The sequence below is a fragment of the Zonotrichia leucophrys genome, chromosome 2, assembly GCF_028769735.1.
Source record: "Zonotrichia leucophrys gambelii isolate GWCS_2022_RI chromosome 2, RI_Zleu_2.0, whole genome shotgun sequence".
Lineage (NCBI taxonomy): Eukaryota > Metazoa > Chordata > Aves > Passeriformes > Passerellidae > Zonotrichia > Zonotrichia leucophrys.
In genome coordinates this window covers 112,417,420-112,440,392 of record NC_088171.1, presented here as the reverse complement: position 1 = coordinate 112,440,392, position 22,973 = coordinate 112,417,420, and the positions used below count along the sequence as shown (strand labels likewise).

General features: G+C 35.0%; 1 protein-coding gene across 7 annotated transcripts in view; it reads right to left on the bottom strand.

Annotated features, from left to right (window-relative positions):
* The window catches only part of SNTG1 (syntrophin gamma 1), a 315,746-nt gene that overhangs the window by 155,559 nt on the left and 137,214 nt on the right, over nt 1–22,973 (bottom strand). For 5 of the 7 annotated variants that reach the window (XR_010439215.1, XM_064706080.1, XM_064706079.1 and 2 more), the window contains exon 2: nt 2,105–2,159. Coding sequence is in view for 6 of the 7 variants with exons in the window: in XM_064706080.1 (XP_064562150.1) it covers nt 2,105–2,131 (27 nt within the window). In the remaining variant the exon portion in view is untranslated. Of the gene's footprint in view, nt 1–2,104; nt 2,160–3,616; nt 3,672–4,542; nt 4,581–22,973 lie in introns of those variants that run through there. The other 2 variants (XM_064706081.1, XM_064706082.1) reach the window with 2 other exon arrangements.

Here is a 22,973-nt window from a genome sequence, read left to right as displayed (position 1 = left end):
ACCTCCAGTGCACTAGAGCAGCAGTTAATTAGAATGAAAAGTCATTTAAGGAAAAAAATTGAGTATGTCATGGACACCATGAAAAACATGCTTTAGCTTCAGTGCATCTATGTGGAAAATTTTGGTTTTGTGCTAATTGAAACCCTGCTCAAGCCATTTACTACCATTACTAAGGATGGAAGCACCAACAAGAATCTAAGCTGCATTCACCAGTTTGGGTGAGCGATCTCAGCTCTCCTGCAGTGTAGTGGCTACAGCACCAGGATATGCATATGAAAGGCAACAAAAAGGGGAAGAGGAAGATCAGACAGCCAAGATGCTTCACAAATATTTTTACTGCCATTATCAAAAACTTCTCAGTAACTCTTGTTTGCAGTCTCCAGATCACGGAGTTTTTTTGGATGGGTGGAATCAAGCTCCCCTTCCCTTGTCTACCATGGAAGGTCTGTAAATTAGCAGATTTTCAAAGAGCTAAATTTGATACCCATGCCCCCATTAGAAACTAGATACAGAATGAAACAGATCTGTCAGTGTACTTGCACTGTCAAGGCTAAGACAGGACTCATGCCAAGTTGTCTTTCTGTGGCTGCTCTTGTCATTATGTCTGCTGCACACAGAGTGAAGTTAATAGTCTTCAGAGTTTAAATAGTCTACAGAGTTTAAATAGTCTACAGAGTTTAAAGAATAACAACATAAAAAAATGAAAATAATACTCATCTTCCTCTTTTCCTGAATAAGTGCATTCAAAAAGAAATAACAATAATAACACTAATAATACCAAAATGACCTAATAACATTCTTTATCTCTTGGGCAGCCAAGAAGCACTTAGGAAATGGGAATACATGATCATTGCAGGCTCCTTCAAACTGAAAACACTCTATTTGAAAAGCCAAACCTCAAGTTTAGTAAGAATGTTTTCTTCCAAATAATCTGGGATATACTGCTATAGAACTTACACCATGCATGCATCTTCTGAGGTGTTAAAGCCTGATAAACAACATCCTTGAAAAAACATCACAGTATTCTTTCCCAAAGGCAGGGCTGATTTTAATATTACTTTTTTACCCTACTACTTGCTCCAGAATGCTGTCATGATTTAGTGTTGTTTATTCTGCTTTTTTTCTCTTCTCCACTAATTTATTCCAACTGATTCTCAAGTCACAATTGATTATATCTGCAGTTAGCTCTTGATTTTAGTGCTGTTCCAATCCCCTCACTTCTATTTTTTCATGGGATCACGGTCACACCTAAAGTTCTAGCCAGTTTTCTTGTTTCCAGTCCTACCTTCTTAAATGGTGTTTGTGGTTTTCAGTGTACAGGTAATTGCCATGATTTTTAAATTATAATAATGCATTAAAAACATTATATAATTTGCTGTAAATGGTTCTCACTGTGTCTCAATTGCTGAAGTTGTTAAAATCACATTAAAACAATTGTACATAGACAATTACTGAGTAAATAAGATGCCCTTGCTAATGCCTACAAATACATTTTATTTGCTTTCTTTAAGGAAAATTATTATAAACACAGAAAGAATTTTCCTCATCTCTAGTAGAGAGTGACTGAAGTACTTTGCATTGATATAATGAAATCAATTCTAGGCAAAAATTACTCTCTTACCTCACTAAATCTGAATGGAATTGTTTTTCATTTTGGTCACCTTCATAGCTTCCCTTCTCCCTACCCACTTTTCTCCCACATTTCTACATTTCCCCTATTTCTACATTTATTCTGCTGAGCAGCACCAGGCAGATTCCTTGTCCCACTGACATTTCTCTTCATGTACAGGCTTTCAGATATAAACAATTTCAAGAAGAGTAAAGCTCACACAAAATGTAGCTGCCTGCACCTACATTGTGCCTAAAGAGGTAAATGGGAACAGAGGTGAGGTCTAGAGATGAATACACTTGCGCAAATTCTTTCATCTTCTACTACAAAGTCCATCTGCCATCAAGAAATGATCAGCTGAATAACTTATATTTGACTATGTAATTCCTAAAACTTCAGGGAAAGAAAAGGGGGGAAAGAAAAGTATCTTGTATATAAAAAGGATTAAAAGTTCATTGATTTTCATTCTACTATTTGAAAAAAAACTGATCCTACCTCTTCACAGGCGGTCCTGAAATCCATGTGCTATGACACAGCAAGTGATATTTGTCTAAAATGGAGAGAAAGACTTCATTAGAATGAAAAAAGGTATAGGAACACATAAAAGTTATCTGTTTGAGATGAACCACTGCACTTCTCTTTGCTAGGTCCAGTTATAGCCACTGCTTAAAAGCAGAAATGATCAAAGTTGCAACAGGATTAGGAAGATGTTAAAAGTTGTTCCTGTTCTTATAAAGTACACAACCTGGTTTCACTGAATATAATCAAAGGAATGATTGTGTTCCCAACACCTCCTCCCTCTCACAGGACATTGAAACATACTTGTCTTATTGCAAGTGTAAATGTCTTTCCTTTTAGGTTTTCCAATTTTTTTTTCTTAAGTAGGAGTATACTCAAAAGTAACAAAAATATAGGCAATTAAGTGTTGCTCTTCAGAACACACCCTCTTTTAAAAATGCCCTTTTTTCCCTTTTCTCCCCTAATTAAAAACCATCACTCACCAGTATCTTTTATCTCATATTTTATTAATGTACCTAATCTCTCCACAGAAGCCACTGTCATTCAAAAGAGTGCTTACTTTCCAGAAATATTTATGACTTGAAAAACAAATGTTAGAGAAGTCAGGACTACGTGTGAGAGCTGGCAAAATGTCACACCAAATCCTGCGATTATTACTTTGCCTGGCCTTTACTTAAAGTGTATCCACAGCACACTTATGCATTCATTTATTTATGTGATAAAGCCACTGGAACAGAGTGTTAGCAGAGGCTACCAACAGTGTCCTGCTGCTGGGGCTGCAACAGAAACACTCATGCATCAATAAGTAACAGGATAGACAAAAACAGTCCTGGGCAAAACAGCAGTTTTATTCAATGCCTGGGGAAAAAAAAATCCCATAACAAAATTCTCTCCACCAAGTATTCTATTGCTATTTTGCATTAATAATGTGCTTGCCATTACTTGTATAGGTATAGTACTAAAAGTTCCAACACAAAATTTGCACCCTTAGCCTAACTTCAAAACAAAATTAAAAATTCCTCACATAGTACAAAAATTTAAACCCTAATAGTTACAATTAAACCTCTTAATAAAATATTTTCATTAAGTCTCTTGATTTATTTTGCCAGCCTGAGTGCAGTTTTATTGAACAGCACACATATGAGGTTAATGTTCTCTATTTATTGAGCTCTGCCTGGTTCACAGCCGGTTCTCTAGACTAATTTCTAGCAGAGATAGGCTAGATTGGCTAGGTTACAATTCAGAAATTTAAAAATGACCCATCATCGTTCCTTCCTTATCACCTTTACACGAGCAGCAAGATCCAATAACGAACTGTATCTGTAATTCTCCTATCAAAAACGCCCATAAAACCAAGGTCACTATTACTGTTTCAAAGACTTTCTCCCTGGTGGGTCAGTCATTGTGTTACAAAATTTGTTTCCTTATAATCTTTATGAACTCTTTTTTCAGTCAAATAAACTTAAGTCAAAAAGAGACTTCACTCACCTTAGCAAAATATTCTGAGGACTTCTTAGCCTTCTGGAACTATAAGAGCATCTTTCAAACATAAACTGAAGTAATGCACAGTGCTCTCCTTTCTTGGGCCCTGGTCATGGCAGGTTACTAATTCCTACTGTAGTCAAAAGTTTATTCTGTTGTGTTACGTTCTGCTTTTTTAATAAAAGTTCTTAAAAGTTTGGGTAACTTTGGTTCCACAGTCAATGACAACTCCATTTTCATTCTCTTTTAGCTGCTCTTTGATCTAAACCTTGTTTAACCCTGTTCATTTCTATAACTCAGTATGATTACTTTTTTATTTTTTTTTTTAGGTATAATGCATTTATTTACTTAATTCAGAAATATTCATATTATCACAAAAAAAAAAAAAATTCTTACTAATAAAATACTGTCTAAAATGTAAAGCTGGAGCTACATAATTCTCAACACAGAAAAAATTCCTTTCAGAGAGTTTATGTGTTTCTCAGGCAGGCAACATCTCAGTAACTAATCTCTGCAATACATCTGCCACTGCTTCTGCTCCCCTCTATTTCCTACTGATTCTCATCTGCAGCTGCACAGAGAATGTCAGCCCATTATCAATATTCCTTTCCTAACTATCAGCAATTTTATAGCACTTGATGTTTTACAAACAGCACAAAGAAGATTTGATTACAAAGTGCAGTACCTCATAAATAATCTCAGAAATGTCATTGTTTCCAGCATTTATACCCCAAATAAACACTCTAGATAATTAAATTACAGGAATACATAGCATGCATCATGCAGAAATGTTATATCTTATACTGGTAAAAGCCCCAATGATTACTAATCATCTCCTCCTGTAACACCTGAAAAAAAGGCAGAAAATATAAACCTAAGTAATTGAAAAAAAAAACCCTGTAAAATGATAAACTGTGAAATCCATTGCTTACAGAGATCCGTGATAAGCTTCTGGCTAATCCCTGTAACCCCATCTCCAAATCACAGCCACTTTCACCTGAGCAACTTTCTAGCTCTCAAAGGAGTTCCTTTCAGCCTAGATAATTTTTTTTTTTTTTTGCCCCTCCCCACCATTAGGTTGCTCTGGGACAAACTGTGCTTCAGAATGTGAGAAAGGAGCAGCCTGTGGCTTTGAATTGAGGAGGTGAGGAGAGACAGCTCCAGGGGAGAACCTGGTTTGCAGGCACAGAGGGAGGCATGAGCAGCACGTATCCCTCAAAGAGAAACAAAGGCTCCAAAAGCAGTGTGCCTCTCTCCAGAGGGGCTGGGAACCACTGCAATCAAAGATACATAAACAAGCAAGCTTTGAACAGTTACCTGCCCTCCTTTCCTCTTGTCTTGCAATCTGCATCTCCCCCAAAACTGAGTTATCAGACCTATTTAGCTGACCTCTGCTGATGCATGTAAAAGGAACAGAGTGTGACAGACAGGTTGGGAAGAGACTTTGAAACCTCCTTGGCAGAAAAAGCAGTTATTCAATACTGAAGAAACATTACCAAGCAGTATTTTTATGGCATTTGTGTTCTGAAGAGAAATCAATGGCTAAAACATAACAGCAAAGATGAGGGCTACGGTAGTCCTCAGAGACAGAGCATCATTTAGAATAATGCACTGAGCACTTGAGCTATGCTCTGATCTTCTTATAATAAATCAGGTCATATTCCAGTGGTATAATAGATGTAATTTCACAAAGTACTTCGGTGATTGAATATTCCAATATACAATAATGAAATAAGATAGCAAACAAAAAGAGAATTTATTGTGTGCACAACATCAAGAAGAGATACTTTGGGAAGTGTAGGAAATACCACAAGCCAAATTAAATACTTCTGATAGTATGAAACAATTAATTCTCAAGGTCACTATTGCAAAGCAAGAATACAATACTGTATGCAGAAATAACAAGTGTATGCAGAAATTATGCATTATCAAATTAAATTTTATTCAGCATATGATATCACTGCATACCACTTGTGCAAGTCTTACTTGATGGAGAAAAATCACAAATTCTTATTGTCTGAGAAATGTCTGAACTGCTAATGGGGAAGGAGACTAAAATCCTATTTCAAAGGCAGAAATCACAGATCAGCAACTACTTATGATAATAGTCTACTACTAATGTTTGCCTTTTGAAGCCCTTCTGCCTCTATTCTTGCCAAAATATTTTGGGCTCTTCATTGTAAAAATGTCTGAAGAAAACCATATCTATCACTTTTGTGTGTGTTAGCAAATTAAACAACCGTACATTTGTCACTCTGCAAGGCCTTTTTAGCAATCATTAAAACTAAACCCCAAACCTTCTCTATTATAAATAGGGAAAATAGATTTAGACATTATCCTTACATATAGCATAGCTATTACTTTTGCTTTACAGGAAATAAAAATATTTCTGGAAAAAGAGAAGCATTACTTCAAATTGAAATTCATTCCACCATTTGCCACAAGGTGTTTGGTACTAGAGAGTGATCAGAGGCATGCAAACACCACAGTAAATCAAAGGAGCAGTTGAGTAACTGCAGATTAATAAACTCTCATTCAGTTATTGCTTTCCAGCACAGTTGAATTAAATTTTGTTTGACCACTGAGTTACTTATGTTCAGTTAACATAATGATTTTTAGTAATTTACATATTGGACTCATTTGCTGAAAAATTTCTCATTGAGCTGGCAACAGACAGTCTCTAGATTCAAGCACTTCCTCACAACTCCTCACAAAGTTCAGTACATGAAAGGGGATCTGTATATCCATTGCACAGAATTATAGTTTTAATAAATTAATGTAAGAAGAAGGATGCTCAAGAGGCTGGAGGACCCTAAGCTGTGTGTACTTCAATCTACCTGATAGTGCAAAGACTGAGATGAACTTTGGAATCAGCAAACCTGTGCAGTTCTTTGGCAGGGAGGAAAATAATTACCTGACAAAGCTTTTTAACAAAATGTCCAGCTTTTAGCAAAGCTCATGCTTCAAAAGAATTGAAGCTGGCAATTAGTAACTAACATGGTTTTTAATGTTTCATTCATTTTACCCTGGTTAAAACAAATATGGCATTTATCTGCCAGTAATAATTTATTATTTTAGTGGCAAGCTTATTTAATATGCAAGCCAAATTAATGATTCACTCTATAAACAACAATTTTTCCATAGTCCGTTACAGAAGGCACTATTAACTGAATGAATTTTCTGGGGCTTCTGTTTGTTTATTCAGTGGTGTTTGCATTAACAATTATCTAGTGTCCCCCAGAACAAACACCCACAAAATGGCCTAACGAGTTGCCCAGTCTGTTCTGGCTTGGCAAAAGAAGCTATTGCAAATGGCAAAAAAAACCACCAAACAAAAAAAAACACAAAAAGTCCTGAAACAACACAACACACAATCTTTCAGAAAGAAAAAAAGCATTAGAGGAGAATAATAATCTCAAAGCAGTGATATTAAATGGCAGTGGGCTGTCGCTGCATGTCATTATGTGAAATGCATCATGGCAAACTGGAGCATGAAAGTTTGGCTCTGGGTCAAAGCCTCGAACGCTGTCAGGAAAAAAAAAAATCTTTTGCCTGGTTTCTCACTTTTCCAATGGTACCCTTTGGTGATTCAGTAGATGTGTCTAAATACAATTATGTACATGATTTCAAAGAGGATAGTGCACATGTCAGAGCCCAAGCTTGTACTAAATGTCTCCTTATTCTTCACTGCTCTGGAGGCTGCATGAACTGTGGCATGACTTAGAAAATGTCTCAGCTTTGCCTAAATAACAGTGCCTTTTGTCAGAAATAAAGAGAAGTTCTTCTCTGACTATTTGGCACTGCAGTCTGGATTTTCCCTCCATTATCTCTCAACACAAACTTTTCATATAGAAGACATAATGGCACTCCTCTGCCAAGGCAATTGTTTCACACTCAAATGTAAATTTCATGCTCTTGGCAATATGCCTCATGCCAATAATTCAGTGAGACTTTCCACATTATACGGCATCTTTTGATTTCACTTAAGTTAAAAGAAACGAAAACATTGTATCAGTGTCCTAAAGAAGGTTAGAAAATAAATTGAGAAGGATTTATTTGAGATTCTTAGATCCTTCATGAACACCTGACAAATATATTTATACCTGCATATATAAGCATGTGACATTTCCAAAGTTAATTGCAGTTCTTAATGAAAAAAATAATCATTCACAGTGATATTTTTAAAATCTGTATATATCCTGCTTAAGAAAAATTAAAATAATAATATGCAATGAATAATGAAAATTCTAACCAGATTAAATAAAGGACATGATGTCAGACTTATTAAAGATTATTGAATTAAAATAATATGAATATGTTTTATGTCCAGTTTACAAGAGTATAAAGAAGCACATATTTCATTTTTTCAATTGACTAAAATTTTTCCCATTTTTTACCCACAGAAAATGCAAACCAGGATTTTCCAATAGGTATAACATAATTTCTGCCCATTTGATAAAGTTTGAATCTCAAATGCCAGTATGGCTTGAGAGAGCTTGAACTAACCAGGTAAGAATAACTGAAAGAAACTACAAAATCTATTCTCAGAGAAAATATGAAGTTTCATTAACTTCAATGAAAAACAATAGGAATAAGTAATTTTTAATTGACCCAGGAAAAAAAAATCCTTTGAAATCCCATAACCAATCAATATTTAATTACGACCTTTCCTTATTTTGATGGGATTGAAATAAATTGACTAAGGTCGAAACATTTTTGGTCTGTTTTATTAGGTTATATTCAATTCCTACCATTGAAAAGAGTATTTCTATTTTATGGTCACAAAATAAAAAAACTGTCTATTTTACATTACCAACTTATGTATTAGAATGCAATACATTTGTAATGGCACTAGACTTTATCAGTCCTTCTCACTGAGATGGTAACAGAAATCACAGCAGTCCACTTAAACAACTGGCATAATTTACCTTTCCATGCATATTTTCATATTGTTATTTGGAGTTTGCTTTCTATTTAGAAATTGCCTCCATCACCAGTTTTGCAACTGCAGTCAGTTTCTTTGCTGAAATAGAATTAGACTATCAGTAAAAGGTTTGGGGAGCATGACTGGAAGCTACCAAAGAAGATGGGCAGAGAGGCAGTTTGAGACCCTATAGAAGAAAATCAAGTCAGTGCAAGCAGGAAAAAGAGAAGAAACCAGGTACTTATTTTTGGTAAACAACACTCTTTGCAGAGATATTGAATTCAAATTACTACACTCTGGTATCGGATCCACCTAGGTAAAATACCAGAGAACTAAAAAACCCCTGTGCACATTATAAGAGCAACACCACAGATTTCCTATTTAAAGTGGACTAAGGCATCTCTGTGTTGCACTACTGCTAAGACAAACTCTTGTTGTTTACTATGTCAGGTCATTGATCCTTGAATATGGCTGATTTTCTTCACTGTTTTTTTTTCCCCCCTTCCTTTCGTCTATAAAATATGAATTTACAGATTTCCCATAAATAATCAAGTCAATAACAAAAAAAAATAAGTCCATAGAAATATTTAAATCAATGTGTTTAACTGACCATTTGATAGATCTAGAATTAAATCTGAACTGCAACTTAGCTTCTAGTATCAGGTCCTGTAATCAACAGCCATATTCCTGTCTGAGAATTCCTATTACAACAAGCATTCTTGCAATTCCAGTGGTCACCCAGAAAAGCTATGCATTTGTTTTGTCATCCCTGGGACAGCATAGCTGTAACAGAGAGAAAAACCAAGGTTTATTGCAGTTGCTACTACAGTTTTGCCTTATCTGAAAAGTCACTTATAAAGGCTGCCAGTAAACAAAACATTCCTCAGGTTAAGGTAAAAAACCCAAGAAGACAAACAAACAAACAAACAAAAACCAAAACCAAACAAAAAAAACCAAAAACAAACAAAAAAACCCCAAAAAGTCACCTATTTCAAAGAGTTGTCAGTAAAGGAAGGAGGAATAATGCAGTGCATGAACTAGGAAATTCTAGCCAATAGAGATACCATGATCATTGTTTGCACAGTCTGCAACATTTTCCCTTTGTTTAAATTTTTTTTACAGTAGATGCTTCCATATAGAAGAATTCAGTATATATAGAAAACAAACACCAACATCTTGGGTCCAAATTAATCAAAATAATTAATCTCCCACTTGAGTTTTTATATGATTCCAGCAAAAGCCTCTTTAGCTACTCTGGAATACAGAAAGTAGGAATTTGTAGCAGTGCTGTTGTAATATCATCAAGTCAAGTTTATTTACTGTCAAACTATTCCTGCAGTAGTACATTGTCAAAATATATAAAAAGGGAACTTGAGATATGCAAAATATGCCACATAGGAAAACACAGCACTTAAAGCACTGTATAATTAAACCAAACAAAGCTAAGTAGCCAGTGAGAAATAATTTACAGCTAAGTAGAAAATATCCCTGTGAGAGCAGCACCCCTCACTGAAAATCCTTTTTTGTGGAAGTAGATTGAAATAGGATTGTGGAATGGTCATCCCAGCTGTCCACACATCCCTATCCTGCAGGGTGTTAATCCTGCTATAAGGCTATCACAGTAAGGCAGAAAAACCCACCAACAACAGCGTGTTCCACTTTTAGAAACAAACATACAAAATTCAAACACTGGCTAGTGGTAAACTGTGCTGATCCAGGAACACTGAATTACCACACAACGAAACCTGTGGGTAGGTGGGTAGGTGGGTAACTGCAAACAGCATCCCTACTTAATCAGTCACATTATGGGAATTACTCATTTTGGATATCACATTTTCTATATAATTAACTACTGTTTAGATTAGATTTTACTTAATGCATTTTTGAGCTTACTAAAAGCCAAGACAGCAAACACAGGAAATCATACGGATTTTTCTTTGTAAAATCCTGGACACATTTATGATGCAAGGTAATTGTAATAAAGGCGGGACTAATATCACTAATTTCTTCTATGATTGTCTTTCATACATCAGTAAATGCAAATGAAAAAAGATAATGAGAATACGCACTACAGAGTCAAGCAGGCTGGAAGATGCTGAATTCATGAAAAGGTTTTACCAAGAGCAAAGTGAATAGAATGGGGAAGGGAATCTAAAACTTTGTAGGTCAGCAGAAAGGAGCTGGGTATGTAAAACTGTAGAAGCTTTTGTTTCCTTGGGAATGTTGAGGGATGAGGAAGAAGAAGACAACCTTCAAGACAGCGGATGTGAAGGTTTGTAGCCACCATAGAAAACTTGATCCTAGGGAAATGCACCCAAAATCAGACCCAAATTCCACAAGCATGGCATTGTTACAGCAGTACTTCTGCATAGAATAAAAAAATTAAGCAATGCCAGCAAATTCATTGTCTCGGCTCTTAAGCTGCTTGTACGGACTCTCACATGAATTTAGTCCATGACAAGTAACTCTCCAAAGCAAAAGGCTCCATGACTCAGGAATTAGTAAAAGGTGACTGTTAATAGACAGTTTTCTCACAGCCACACTACTGCATAGGAAAAGACAGTTAAAAACCATGGATGTAGGCTGTTTCATGTGCAATTCTCTCAATGCCAGAAGCCAGTTTCATTGATAATAATAAACATGACCTAGGAACTTCATATTTTGGAAACTCACAAGAAATGGCAGAATGTAACAGCCAGTACATTAGCCCAAATGACAGCTCTGAAGTGTTTACACCTGCGAGTACCAGAAGATACCTCATTATAGGTTACTTTTTATGTGAACTTTTCTTCAAGAGTAGTTTCCAGTGGAAAATTTAGATTGTGAATGTGTAACTGAAACTGAATCATACAGCATACAAAATGTCTTAAATTTGTATACCTTTAATTCAAGAATGTTCCAATGTTTAACCTATCTGAAAGAGTTTAAATATAAGTCTTGAAGTCAAATAGGACTCAAATTTCAAAAATTCCAATTATATCACCAAAATTCACTGGTATGGTAGATGAATATCTATATGGGTGTACTAAATAGTAGCAAAGGACTTCACTTCAGACACAGTCACTGAAGCAAAGCAGGAGTTTTGCTCTTCCTTTTTACTTTCCAAGTCTTTCAGGCAAGAGACTAGGGCAGAGGACAGACTTCAGGTCACAATTTCTTTATTCACTTTAAAATCTATTTCAGGGAATGGAAAGGTTATAGTTTAAAGACTCCATTCCCTCATCCTGTAGGGAACTAGAGGAATCTATGGGGTTCTTTTCTAGCAGGCATTTTCCCCCAAAGTACTGGAAGTAGGAACAAAATTTGAGAGAAAGAGTGAGACTTGGTTAATAAAAGTAACACAACAACACCGGTTGTTGTGTTACCTTTATTAACCAAGCCAGTCTAAAAAGACTGATGAAAGAGGAAAGAGCCTCAAACAGGAAGAGAAAAACATGATAGAAGACAGAAGAGATAGCCAATAATGAGACCAAGGAAAGAAAAAGATGTGCAGGAGGAGAAAATGGAGACATATTTTAAAACTCATTTCGTTTCCCCATTACACATTATTACTTGCTAGGAGAAGTTTTGCTACTTTATTTCATCAATAGTATGCCCTAATTATGACTGGTAAACTGAAGGAAAGTACTTTAGGCATCACGAAGAACCTAACTTCTTTACATGTTGTTTTCTCCCTCTCTCCTTCTTCCTAGTTGTCTTGTGAAAAAGAGATAAAAACTAGGAAAAAAATAAGTATATGTAAATCTTAGGGATTAGCCGACTATAAGTAATAATATTGAAGAAAGAGCGTCAGAGATGCATTAAGAAATAATTCCTCTGCATTTTCAGTCACATGGCTATGGTAACTGGGCTTTATTTTAGAAATCTTTACACAAGATTACTAGAACTATCAAAGTTCACTGCTTGTGACATGCCTACTGAAAACAAATTACTTCAACATGCAGTTTTGGGCACCACCTAAATCACAGTTGCTTAAACACAGTTGCTCCTTTATCATTTTAGAAATATTAAAGTGAAAGAGAGATATGGAAAGAGAAGAAGCTCTGTACAGAAGTCCAGTGACACATGAATTAGAGCAAATTAAGTCAATGTTAGCACAAGACGCTGATGCAGGACATGAATATGGGTGTTGTGGGGCTGTACAGCACGTTTGAGGATCTGAGATTCGGCAAACCTGTCACAAAGGAATGATTAAGGCAGGAAGTTCAGCTAAATTAAGATCATGCAGTAGAACAAAATACTATTTTTAGAATCTGTTGACGACCACACAGCCCAGGGAAAAGACTAGCCTCTTGCTTTCAGGGTAAGTGACAGCAATGCCATCAGGGTAAACTGCAAGGACATACTGAGAGTAAACGGCAGACAAGTTAAATCTGAGACATATACATGACAATAAGAAATGATGCCTTAGCAGAAGGTCTGTAAACTTAATTTCAAGGACTCTGCTACTCAGAGAACCCAAAAAGTATGTTCTTTTGCCACTTAAATTGTGCCCAAGTAAAAATTGGTCTAAGAAATACTGGTATCATGCAGTTTTATCTGAGCTTGAAATTTTATCAGAAAAAAAAATTGTGAAGTATAATAATTAAATTTGAGAGAAAATCTTTTCTGATGGTTCTGGCTTCAAAAGTGTTTTCTAATGCTGTCTTGTGATAATTGATCATATTTTGAAATAATTCTTCATAAAGCATGGCTGGCTGAGTCTGATTTAAAAGTAGGTGAAAACTAAAATGCTAAAGAAGATATTAGAGAGTGTTTCAGTCCTTGAGAAATGTTTCTCTTTTGAAAATTAGGATTTTTTTGTGTGTGTGTGTGTTGCTGATATTACCTCTCCTAGCAACAGCACAACTTCCAGGTTGTTGCATTTCTTCATGGTTTAACAGCCATCAAATCCTGCTTAAAACAATGGCTCGCTCCATGAGAAATATTTAATCTTCCCGCTGTTTAAACTAGTCAAGTTCCTTTTTTTTATTCTTCTGAATACTAAATGCCTTCTGTAAAAACAGTAGCAGTCTTCAAGCAGCAGTTTTAACAATCATTAAAAGTGAACCTAAAAAATATCATGAGAGTCTGAAAGTACTGCTGTGAGAATTTGTAACCTACCACTTGAACATGAGCTTGGTTTGGGAAAGATGATAAGGACTCACAAGCAATAAATATCCATCAAAGTTCACAGTTATTTTGGAATCTTACAATATGGTGGAAGAAATTGAAAAAAAGAGAGCACATCTGTTAAAAGACGGAAGAAAAAACTTTCATGATTAGTTTTTATTAGTTCAAAAGAAAAAAAAATCACGCTTAAGATATGCAGTCTTATGGTCTTCTACTCACGCCTCTGATTTTTACAAGAGACTGTCATAGGGGAAAACCAACTGTTAACAATCTGCTGCCATAATTGAGGCAGTATGTTTGAGAACACAGTATGTGTGACCTTCTTGATCTTAGTGTACATAAACTTAGTGAAAAACACTGTTTCCTCCACTGTCAAAAACCTATGTGATGGGGTCATTAAGTGGATCATGCCTGTCCCTGCAGGAATTGGGATAATGGCTTCAAACAGTCAAGCTTTTTCATTTATAGACCATCATTTTAAGCTCAGCTAAAAAAACTAAGGGAAGTGTCTCTGTAGTTATGAATAAACTTCAATATTCTCTGGTAAAATCCCCAGAATAGTTATTTATAAATAATAATTATTTATAAATAACTGCCTATCTGGATTTCTTTTTAAAGAATAAACCTTGCAATCCCAATTTATATGACCTGGGATCTAAAGCATATACTTCTAACTTCCCCATTTACTGGGCTTGGCAGCTCCCTTTCTGGATTCTCCCTCCACTCCCGATGCACCTGACTGGTTACGGCAAAGTGAGATGATATGAACACACATATGAACATCTTATCTGAAGAAGGGTTTAAATCAAAGGATTTAGAACACTGTTTGACAATTATTACATCTTGCTACTGAACCCATCTATTAATAAAAAACCACAACATCTAGGAACTTTTATTCAACAAATTATTTATAATATACATAAATGGAAGTGCTTCTTAACCACTTATGAGCAGACTAGTCCTGTTCAAGGCTTGAGAGTAGTGTATAAGATTTTTAAAGAGGACCCTAGCACAGCAGTAAACCCTTCAAAAACAGTTTAAACTTTGTCAATCCAATGAACTTTTTGGTTCTCATTCATAAGAACAGGGCAGAAAGATGAGGCCTGCATTTTCAGACCTTCCTCAGCAGAACAGAAACAGAGTTTATGTGATCTGTTAGGTCACCAGATTACATTTACCTAAATAATGTTTTCATCCCACTCCTGTTCAAGTGGGATGAAAACAATTTTTGTGGAATTGTTCTGTATGGGCATGAATAATAATGTAAAAATATTACAATAATAACAATTTAAAAAGTAATATAGTATCAGTGTACACAGTAGAGTGCCATGTTTGGCAAAAGAACTATCCCATCCTTACAAAGTCTGAATAACAGGCTAAAATTTCCAGACAGAGCTCCCCAATTGTGGAATTTTTTTCACTCTCTTTCATTATACTCGACAACATTCAGCTGCCTTAGAAATTCCTTCATCCATAGGCTAGTTGCCTGTAAAACTTCAAGATACCAATCTTGCAGTTGCCACTGCAGAAAAACACATTATACTGCCCAGCTTATCAGATCACCTTCACTGCCTGTGCATATCTCTCACCACTCCATCTGGAAGCCTGCTCTGATATGGCTTTGGAACATCTTTCCCCATTTCCATGGAAGCAGTTGTGGTGTCCCCAGATGTGTTCACCCAACACCGCTTCTGCAGAACAATAAGCCAAGTAGGTTGTGGCTGAACAAAAACACAGGAGAAAAAGAAATAGCTTCTATTCTGAGAGCTTTTTTTTTACTGTAAAATAGGTCTTAGTGCTTTTAAGACAAGACTTTATCAAAGGCCTTTCCTTTCCTTCTTTTTCTCATTTTTAAAGTTAGGGAAAAATTGTTATCTTGCTGAACTGAGGCTTCACATTTACTAAGACTGAAGTTGAATTTTCTTCTTTCTAAGTGTAAAAAAATCATGGTGCTATAATCATTTGGGGATTATCTAACTTCCAGAAGCAACAGATTCAATAAGGCTTATTGAATAATTGGTTTACATTTTTGAACATAAAATAAAGCAATGTTACCAATGCAAAATATAAAGATATCAGATGTCATCTTTGTAGATTAACAAGAAACCTTTGAAATTTAGGTAATCTGAAATAGTCCACATGAACAACATCAAATAAAACCTCTGACATACACTGTTATAATCATTACTGAGAAGTCTCAGGGAGAAAACATTCATATTTACAAGCCTGCACAGTATAAATCAGTTGATCCTGAACCACACTGATATAAAAGAATTTTGTATTTTGAAATATAAAATTTAACTTTAAAAATTTGGTTATTTAGAGATGACTTATTATAATTTCCTTTCTTCTGCTGCTGTTTTCTACTTTTCTTTTATCCTTTATTTGAAGGAATATAGATAACAGAAAAAAAAATAAAAAGGTGAATTCCAGGTCAGAGATATCTTACTAGCCTCTACTGCTGATGTGAGATATTAGCAGTGATTGCAGGAATATTCAGTCTTTTGTAAAAGACCACATGCTTCAAAACTAATTCCTTTGAACTTAGTGAAATTTATAATGGGGCATCTCCTTTATGACCTCCTTTGCTTAGCTTCCATTTTCAGCAGAAGCCATTAAAAAACCTCCACAACAAGAACAATAACTGAACATAGTACTTGAATTATGTTTTCACCCAATACATGTGGACCACCATGAAGGTGCAATTCATCTGTATGTTAGGTGAAAATGAACAGCATTTTTTGTATGACATTTGACTTTTAAGTTCCTTGGTGGAAGCAGTCATGAATTTCACTAAATTGAACAGAGCTAAGAATAACGAGAAGCTGATAATTAATAACAAATACATAAAATATCTGACTCCTTTATCATTTTCACTTCTAATCTTTTGCTTGTGACATCTTACCATCTCCACAAGTCCATTATTATCCTTATTAGTATTTTAGAATATTCATGTCTCACTTCTTATCTTTTTACAAATTATATTAGGCCTCGATTCAAATTTCTGCTGGAGTTCCTCCCAAACTCAACTTCCTTCTATTTATATCTGAAAGTTATGTAAGAAAGCTGGATGTGGCATATTTGGTAAGGCTCAACAGCATCCATTCTTAGATTACAGTATTAGAAATGTTCTAGTGTATATGTACACTTGACTGAAAGAATTTGCTGTAAGACTCTAGCTCCAAGTCCCATAGCTTTCTCCTTTCTAATTTTTAAAGATGAGGTATCATATTTGTCATTTTTTGGAAAATTGCAGGTCATTTAAACTAGTATTCCTAAAGATCTGCCTGAACATTTTTTTCTTCTCTTAATACTCCAGATAAAATGAAAATTTTCCAAGAAAAGGTGGTTCAAAACCAGAAAAGAAAATTAAAATGGAATAATATGGCAGTCTCTTTCTCAAAGCCTAAAGAAAGAAAAAATATTGACTATATTTAATTTACTTAAAGAGTGATGCAAGTAAACTTGGACCAAATATAAGTGGGATGAATTTTGAAAATTTCCCTGTAAAATGTTGAAAAGTTCTGCAGCAGAAAGGGAGGAAAATCCACAAAAGTTTAAGTGATACATAGTAGTCTGCTTTGTATAATGGAAAATAATGTCTTTCTCAATATGAAGCTCATTTCATGGATTTGCTGTGTCCAGGATGAAACCTATTGCTCACAGATTTTTTTTAACATGATGTAATTCCTTAAATTAATACACACTTGAGATATATTAGTGCTATTTGAATTTAGGCAATTCTCCAAATTCTCAATTTTTTACAATCTTTTTTTGAAAAGAATGCACGTAATTCTCAGCAGCTGACCTCCTACTCTGAGAAGTCATGCAGAAAACTGATTGTGATTTAAACAATGCAACAGGTTTGAGATATTGCTCTCATGCTTTTTAAGTCAGAAACATAGTGATGTTTCAACCCCAGTATACTCTGTGTTCTGCAATCCCCCAGGTAGTTCCATTCAGAGACACTATTCTAAAACACAGAACAAAGGATCTCAGAAATGTGTCCTACTTTGAGATTAAAATTCAGAGGGCCATTAAATTAAAGCATTGACTAATACTCCTTTCTTTCTTTGCGGCCTCTCCTTTCACATTTCATGAAACCATGTCAGGACTAGCCTGCTGAAGCAGAATTAGAATTCCTGGGAGAAGATCTGAACCGTTGAAATGTTAAACAAGTCACCTTGTGAGAGATCCACACTTCTGCTCTACAGCAGTAAGTAGTACAAGGTCTAACAGTCTCTTCTCAATCCTTGGTGAAAAGAACAATTGATGACAGTCACATTCAGCAGGTACCCACTTACTCCATCTTACTCTGCCAATCCAGACAGAAATTAGGTGCAAGACCATTCATAGCCTCTGAAACTGCAAAGATAGGTATAGTACTAAAATTGAATGATATATATAGAGCCCTTGTATATTAAAAGCCTTTTGGAAAAGTCATTAAGAGACATCATGGAGTTTTCTTCAGAATTTTCTTGATAATGCAGCCAGTTATGGGAAAAATTAGAGAAAAGGCCAATATATACAATTTAATTTCAACAGAAATCATTCTATTATTTAAAACATTTTTGTAGTGGCTACTGTGGAGTTCAGTCAGTTATGAGCTCTAATGCCAGTTAATGTGCAGTAAAGAATAGCCTTTTTCTGCTCACTCTTCCTTCACTTAATAAATTCCAAATCATTAAACAGAAACACCTATCTGCGTGTAACAATTAATTTCAAAATTCCAGTTCCAAAAGGCGTGAATGGCTGCTGCAGAAGTATCTCAGGACATAGCGGCACCGAATAACATTAGAATGAACTATGCATTCTGATGCATATCAAAAACAGATAATATAGATAATTTGCTGCTCCTTTCAAAGTCTTAATGTTAATTTGCAGTTTTCTAACCAAGGGCAAAAGGCCATCAGCTCTGCCACTGTCAGACAAATAGCCCTTTAAGATTAGCAATAATCTATTTGCTTCCACCTGTTTTAGATAAAAGGGGATCAGTAAAGAAAATTAAACCCAGCATGATTTCTTTTCAGGTTCAGCCCACCTTTTCAGTCATGAAAAGCCGTTAATTCAGCTGGGTTTTAATAAAAACCTTGGGATGAGATCACTGTCACCCAACACAGATGTGCTGGCCCTCCTTTGGCTCTCTAACTCCTCAGCACATGGAAAATGCAGATCCAGAGCTCGAAACATAGCTCTGCAACCCCAACAATCACCACCTTTTGACACTCTCATATTCATACAGAGAACGTTCAGTCATGGGGGTGGAAGAAAGTGTTTAAAGAGGGGCAGAGGGGGCCACACCAAGGCACTGCTCATGTGTGCCATCAAGGCTGCTCCTTTCCTCTTGGCAGTGAATGACACATTAATCCTACCTAAGCTGATGCACAAGGAGCATGCATGAGCTGGAAGACTCAGTACATGGATCCAGTTAATTATGAGTGGTAGGACCCAGCCACAATGCATAACATCATACATTTGTACAGTTTTTTCATGGAATTAATTTCCTTATGCTGCCTATAAGAAACTGAACACCTTGCTGCTTCTTCTTTGCTCAATAAAAAAAAATAAATAGTATTTAAATTACACCTAGTAAATACAAACTTTATTTAATTTTTTTTGCGATTCTATACATCATTGAGCTTGCTACAAAACTATAATTTTAATAGTTCTCCTTTTCATTATGCCTATCATAAATGCCATAAAATTTAATATATTGCTGCAGCAGGAATTATGGCTACAATTCTGGAGGAAGACTCAATGCCTTCAGCAACAGCATAATATGAAGGCTGCATAATAATTCCATTTCCCCTCCAAATGTTCACTCAGATTAATTAACACAAGCCCACTGCCCTTTTCCTCACATGCCACAGACTCACAGTCACCCCTAGAGTGATGGATAATCACTTTTTACACTAAGTTTTGTGCAACTGATTGGGGTGAGACTTTCTTATTGAGATGCAATGATTGTACTAAGAACTGTTGCACGAGTGACTGGATGACAAGTTGTTTCTATGAAAACATTGACTTCTATGACCGCTGTTACAAAAACTTTGCATCAGCAACATGAAGAAAAATGGATTCACAAATGAAAACTTACATCGGACAACTACAATATGCTGACCACTTTCACTGGGTAAGGGAAAATAATGACCAAGCATAGTAAAACCAAACCTTGGTGGAATATTGTTTTGTAAATATTTGCTATATATTAAAGTTTTGTATCAAATACAGCAGTTATTATGAAAAATAAAGTCATTCTGTCTTTATAGCAATGTATCTAAAAACATGGCCTGTTTTAAAGTTTCATACTGCAACGTCTGACACTAATTTTCAAAGAAGTGGGCAGATATTTATTTTTATATTCAAATCTTAAAAAGGAATAAGATTTACTCTGAATATGGAAAGGATTACATATATCTTAATATCTTAAGTATCTATCATAATATCTTAAGTATTAAAGGCTGGTCAATGCTTTGAAAGAATATTGCTCTTGAAATGACATTTCTTAATTTTCTGTCCATTTCATGAAATCAGATGAAGTTAAACAATGAAGACAAAATCTATAACCAAGTATCTTACATACATACATATATATATGTGAGAAAACCTACACAATTTTACAAGTGGAAATTAACTAACTTGCCCTGTATTTTATTTCACACTTTTGTCTTTTTATTAATTCTGCACAACTCTAACCAATTCCAAGAATCTATCACTAAAAACCACTATCACTGTGCTTCATTTATTCAGAGTTTTGAAGATGAGATTTTGCCTCTGATGACTTGAGAAGAAATTTTTGCCATTATCTTCAAGGACACTAAGGACTTCAGGTTTCTCATCAGATCACCCTTGATTAACAAGAAGGTGTTGAGCCTAACTATAATTTCACACACTGGGAAAGCCACAGACCTCTAAAGCCATAGTAACTGACAGCAACAAGAAATCATCCCTGAAGTTCTGGTTCTGTAAAAAAAAAAAAATCAGTGTTTAATACAGTGATACAATCATGATATTAAAGCCCACAATTTCACTTTTAGCAACACTGTAAGAATATGCTACAGGGACCATTGTTGTGAGAAAAACCTTCTGCATTTGTCCTTCACTGGGTGACCAACATTCCACCGGCACCAAAATCTACCTTCATAAAAAGCATATAAGTATAACTAATTCCTTCACTAATAGAATTGTCAGTCATGGCACTTATTTTCACAGCCATTGATTGGGCACCAATCTCTTACAATCCATCAAAAGAATTCTGCCCACCAAAATGCTTAAGCAGAAAGACTAAGTTCTGATTTTCCAAACAAAATGTAATTCATTATAAATGAATTCTAATTGAAATGAAATGTTATTCATTACTCTTGTAATGATAAACTGTGACAATATTAAAACCAAATGCTTTAAAATTATCAATATGTTTAAGTAAACACAAATTAAGATTATTAAACAAATTGAAAAAAATAAATTATCTCATGTGAAGAAAAGAAACATTATTTTGCATTTTTATGTCCACTAAGGATGATTCAACTTCCCTAAAATGTTATTTGTAAGGGTTTATTTTAATTTATAGGGTGACATATGCTTCTCTTTGGAGACTGAATGATTTCTACTTGGTTTTGAAAATCTTAAGAGTCTACTTAAGTCCCGAATTTAATACAAAGTGAACTCATTAAAAGGAAATCATCCCTATTAATTTTATATAAATGTGAATAGAAAAAAATGTCCAAATGACGATTAAAAACTATATTTTATAGTCTGTACTATACTGTTCATTTTGGGACCAAAACAAGGGACATCTTTCAGACATGTCTGAACTATACTTTTATGTTAATGTGAATGAAAAGTTTATTTCTGACTTTCCATTTCAGTTTTGGAGGCCAAATAGTTATGTTAGTTCAAGCAAATTTTGGAAGAGCAAACAATACTTTAGAACTAACTCTGTTAAACTTTTTAAATATTTACATCGTTGTCACTCTACCTCAGTAATAAGTAACAAAACCATCAGGGGAGAAATGTATAGAAGTCATCAGAAGGCCTCAATCATAGCAGACAAAAAAAAGCCATGGGAGATTGATAGGGAAAATGATACAAGTCTTAAAAAGAAAAGAGTAATTTTCTCACATTCCATCACTCATATGATGATTATCCCAAATTACATTCACCTTACATCAACATCCAAAGGCACCAAAGCAGTATTTTTTCTTGTCACTTTTGGGCCATAATTTGCTTTATCTGATTGTGTGAGGGCCTCTCCTGTTGACCATATTTTCAAAGCCTTTCTCTAGGTCAGTATAAGCACTTTGATGACACCAGCTGCTTAATGATTTTATTTATGAAGTGTATATGCTCTGGTCTGACCCATAAAATAATTTTTGGTTTACAGAAAGGTTCTTCTTGGCTGAAACCACATTCTTTCCATATTTACAAGGAAGTTCCTCAACTTTTTCTGCAAAGTATCTTTTTTGAAATCTCTAAGGCTTTTTCTCTTTACTTTTTGTTTTCTTTCAGTAACAAACATCGCACTTCAGGAGTGGGTTGGTTTTTTTTTCTCTTTCAATAAATTATTAGGTAGAGCACAACCAACCACAGCTACCACTTACAAGTAAGATGGTTATTAACTTCCTTCTGAGCTCCCCAGTCGGCTCCACTTTCTACAGGATAAGTTGATGATTGAATCTATAGAATATTTTCTAAACTTTGTAGTATGTGAGCAATACCTGACACCTCTTCACATTACAGTTTTGCAACCACTTTTGATGGAGAAAGCTTTAACCAGGGCAAAAGCTCTAAAATATTGTAAAGATCTAAAACATGAAAAGTTTATCAACTTTATTTTATTATAATAACCTTTTAGCGGACATAAAATACTCAAGTGAGAGATGTTCAATTCCATTCACTCCATTCTAATATCAGCAGAATTCATTGGGGTTTTCCTCGATGAATAAAAACCACAACATAATAGTCTTGATATTTATTTCTTATTCAGAATTTAATTTCCTGTCAGCCTTTGTTTTTACAAAGTGCTCCAAACCTGATTTGCACTATATAAAACCAGCAGCTTTTGATATGAATTATTAAATACTAGCATTAATCTAGTATTAATTTTTACTTTCATACAATTCCCTGGAACTTTTAAAACTCTCAACTAAAAATTAAATTAAATTTTTTGTTTTGCTTTATCTACACCCACAGGTATTTCAGTTCTTGAACACAGCTCTCTGCCACTGCACACAATACATATTAACACCATCACTACTAAGCAGAGGATGGTAATTCTGAGCTTTAGAACAGAACATATACATCACTTTACCCACTATAAAAATAAAA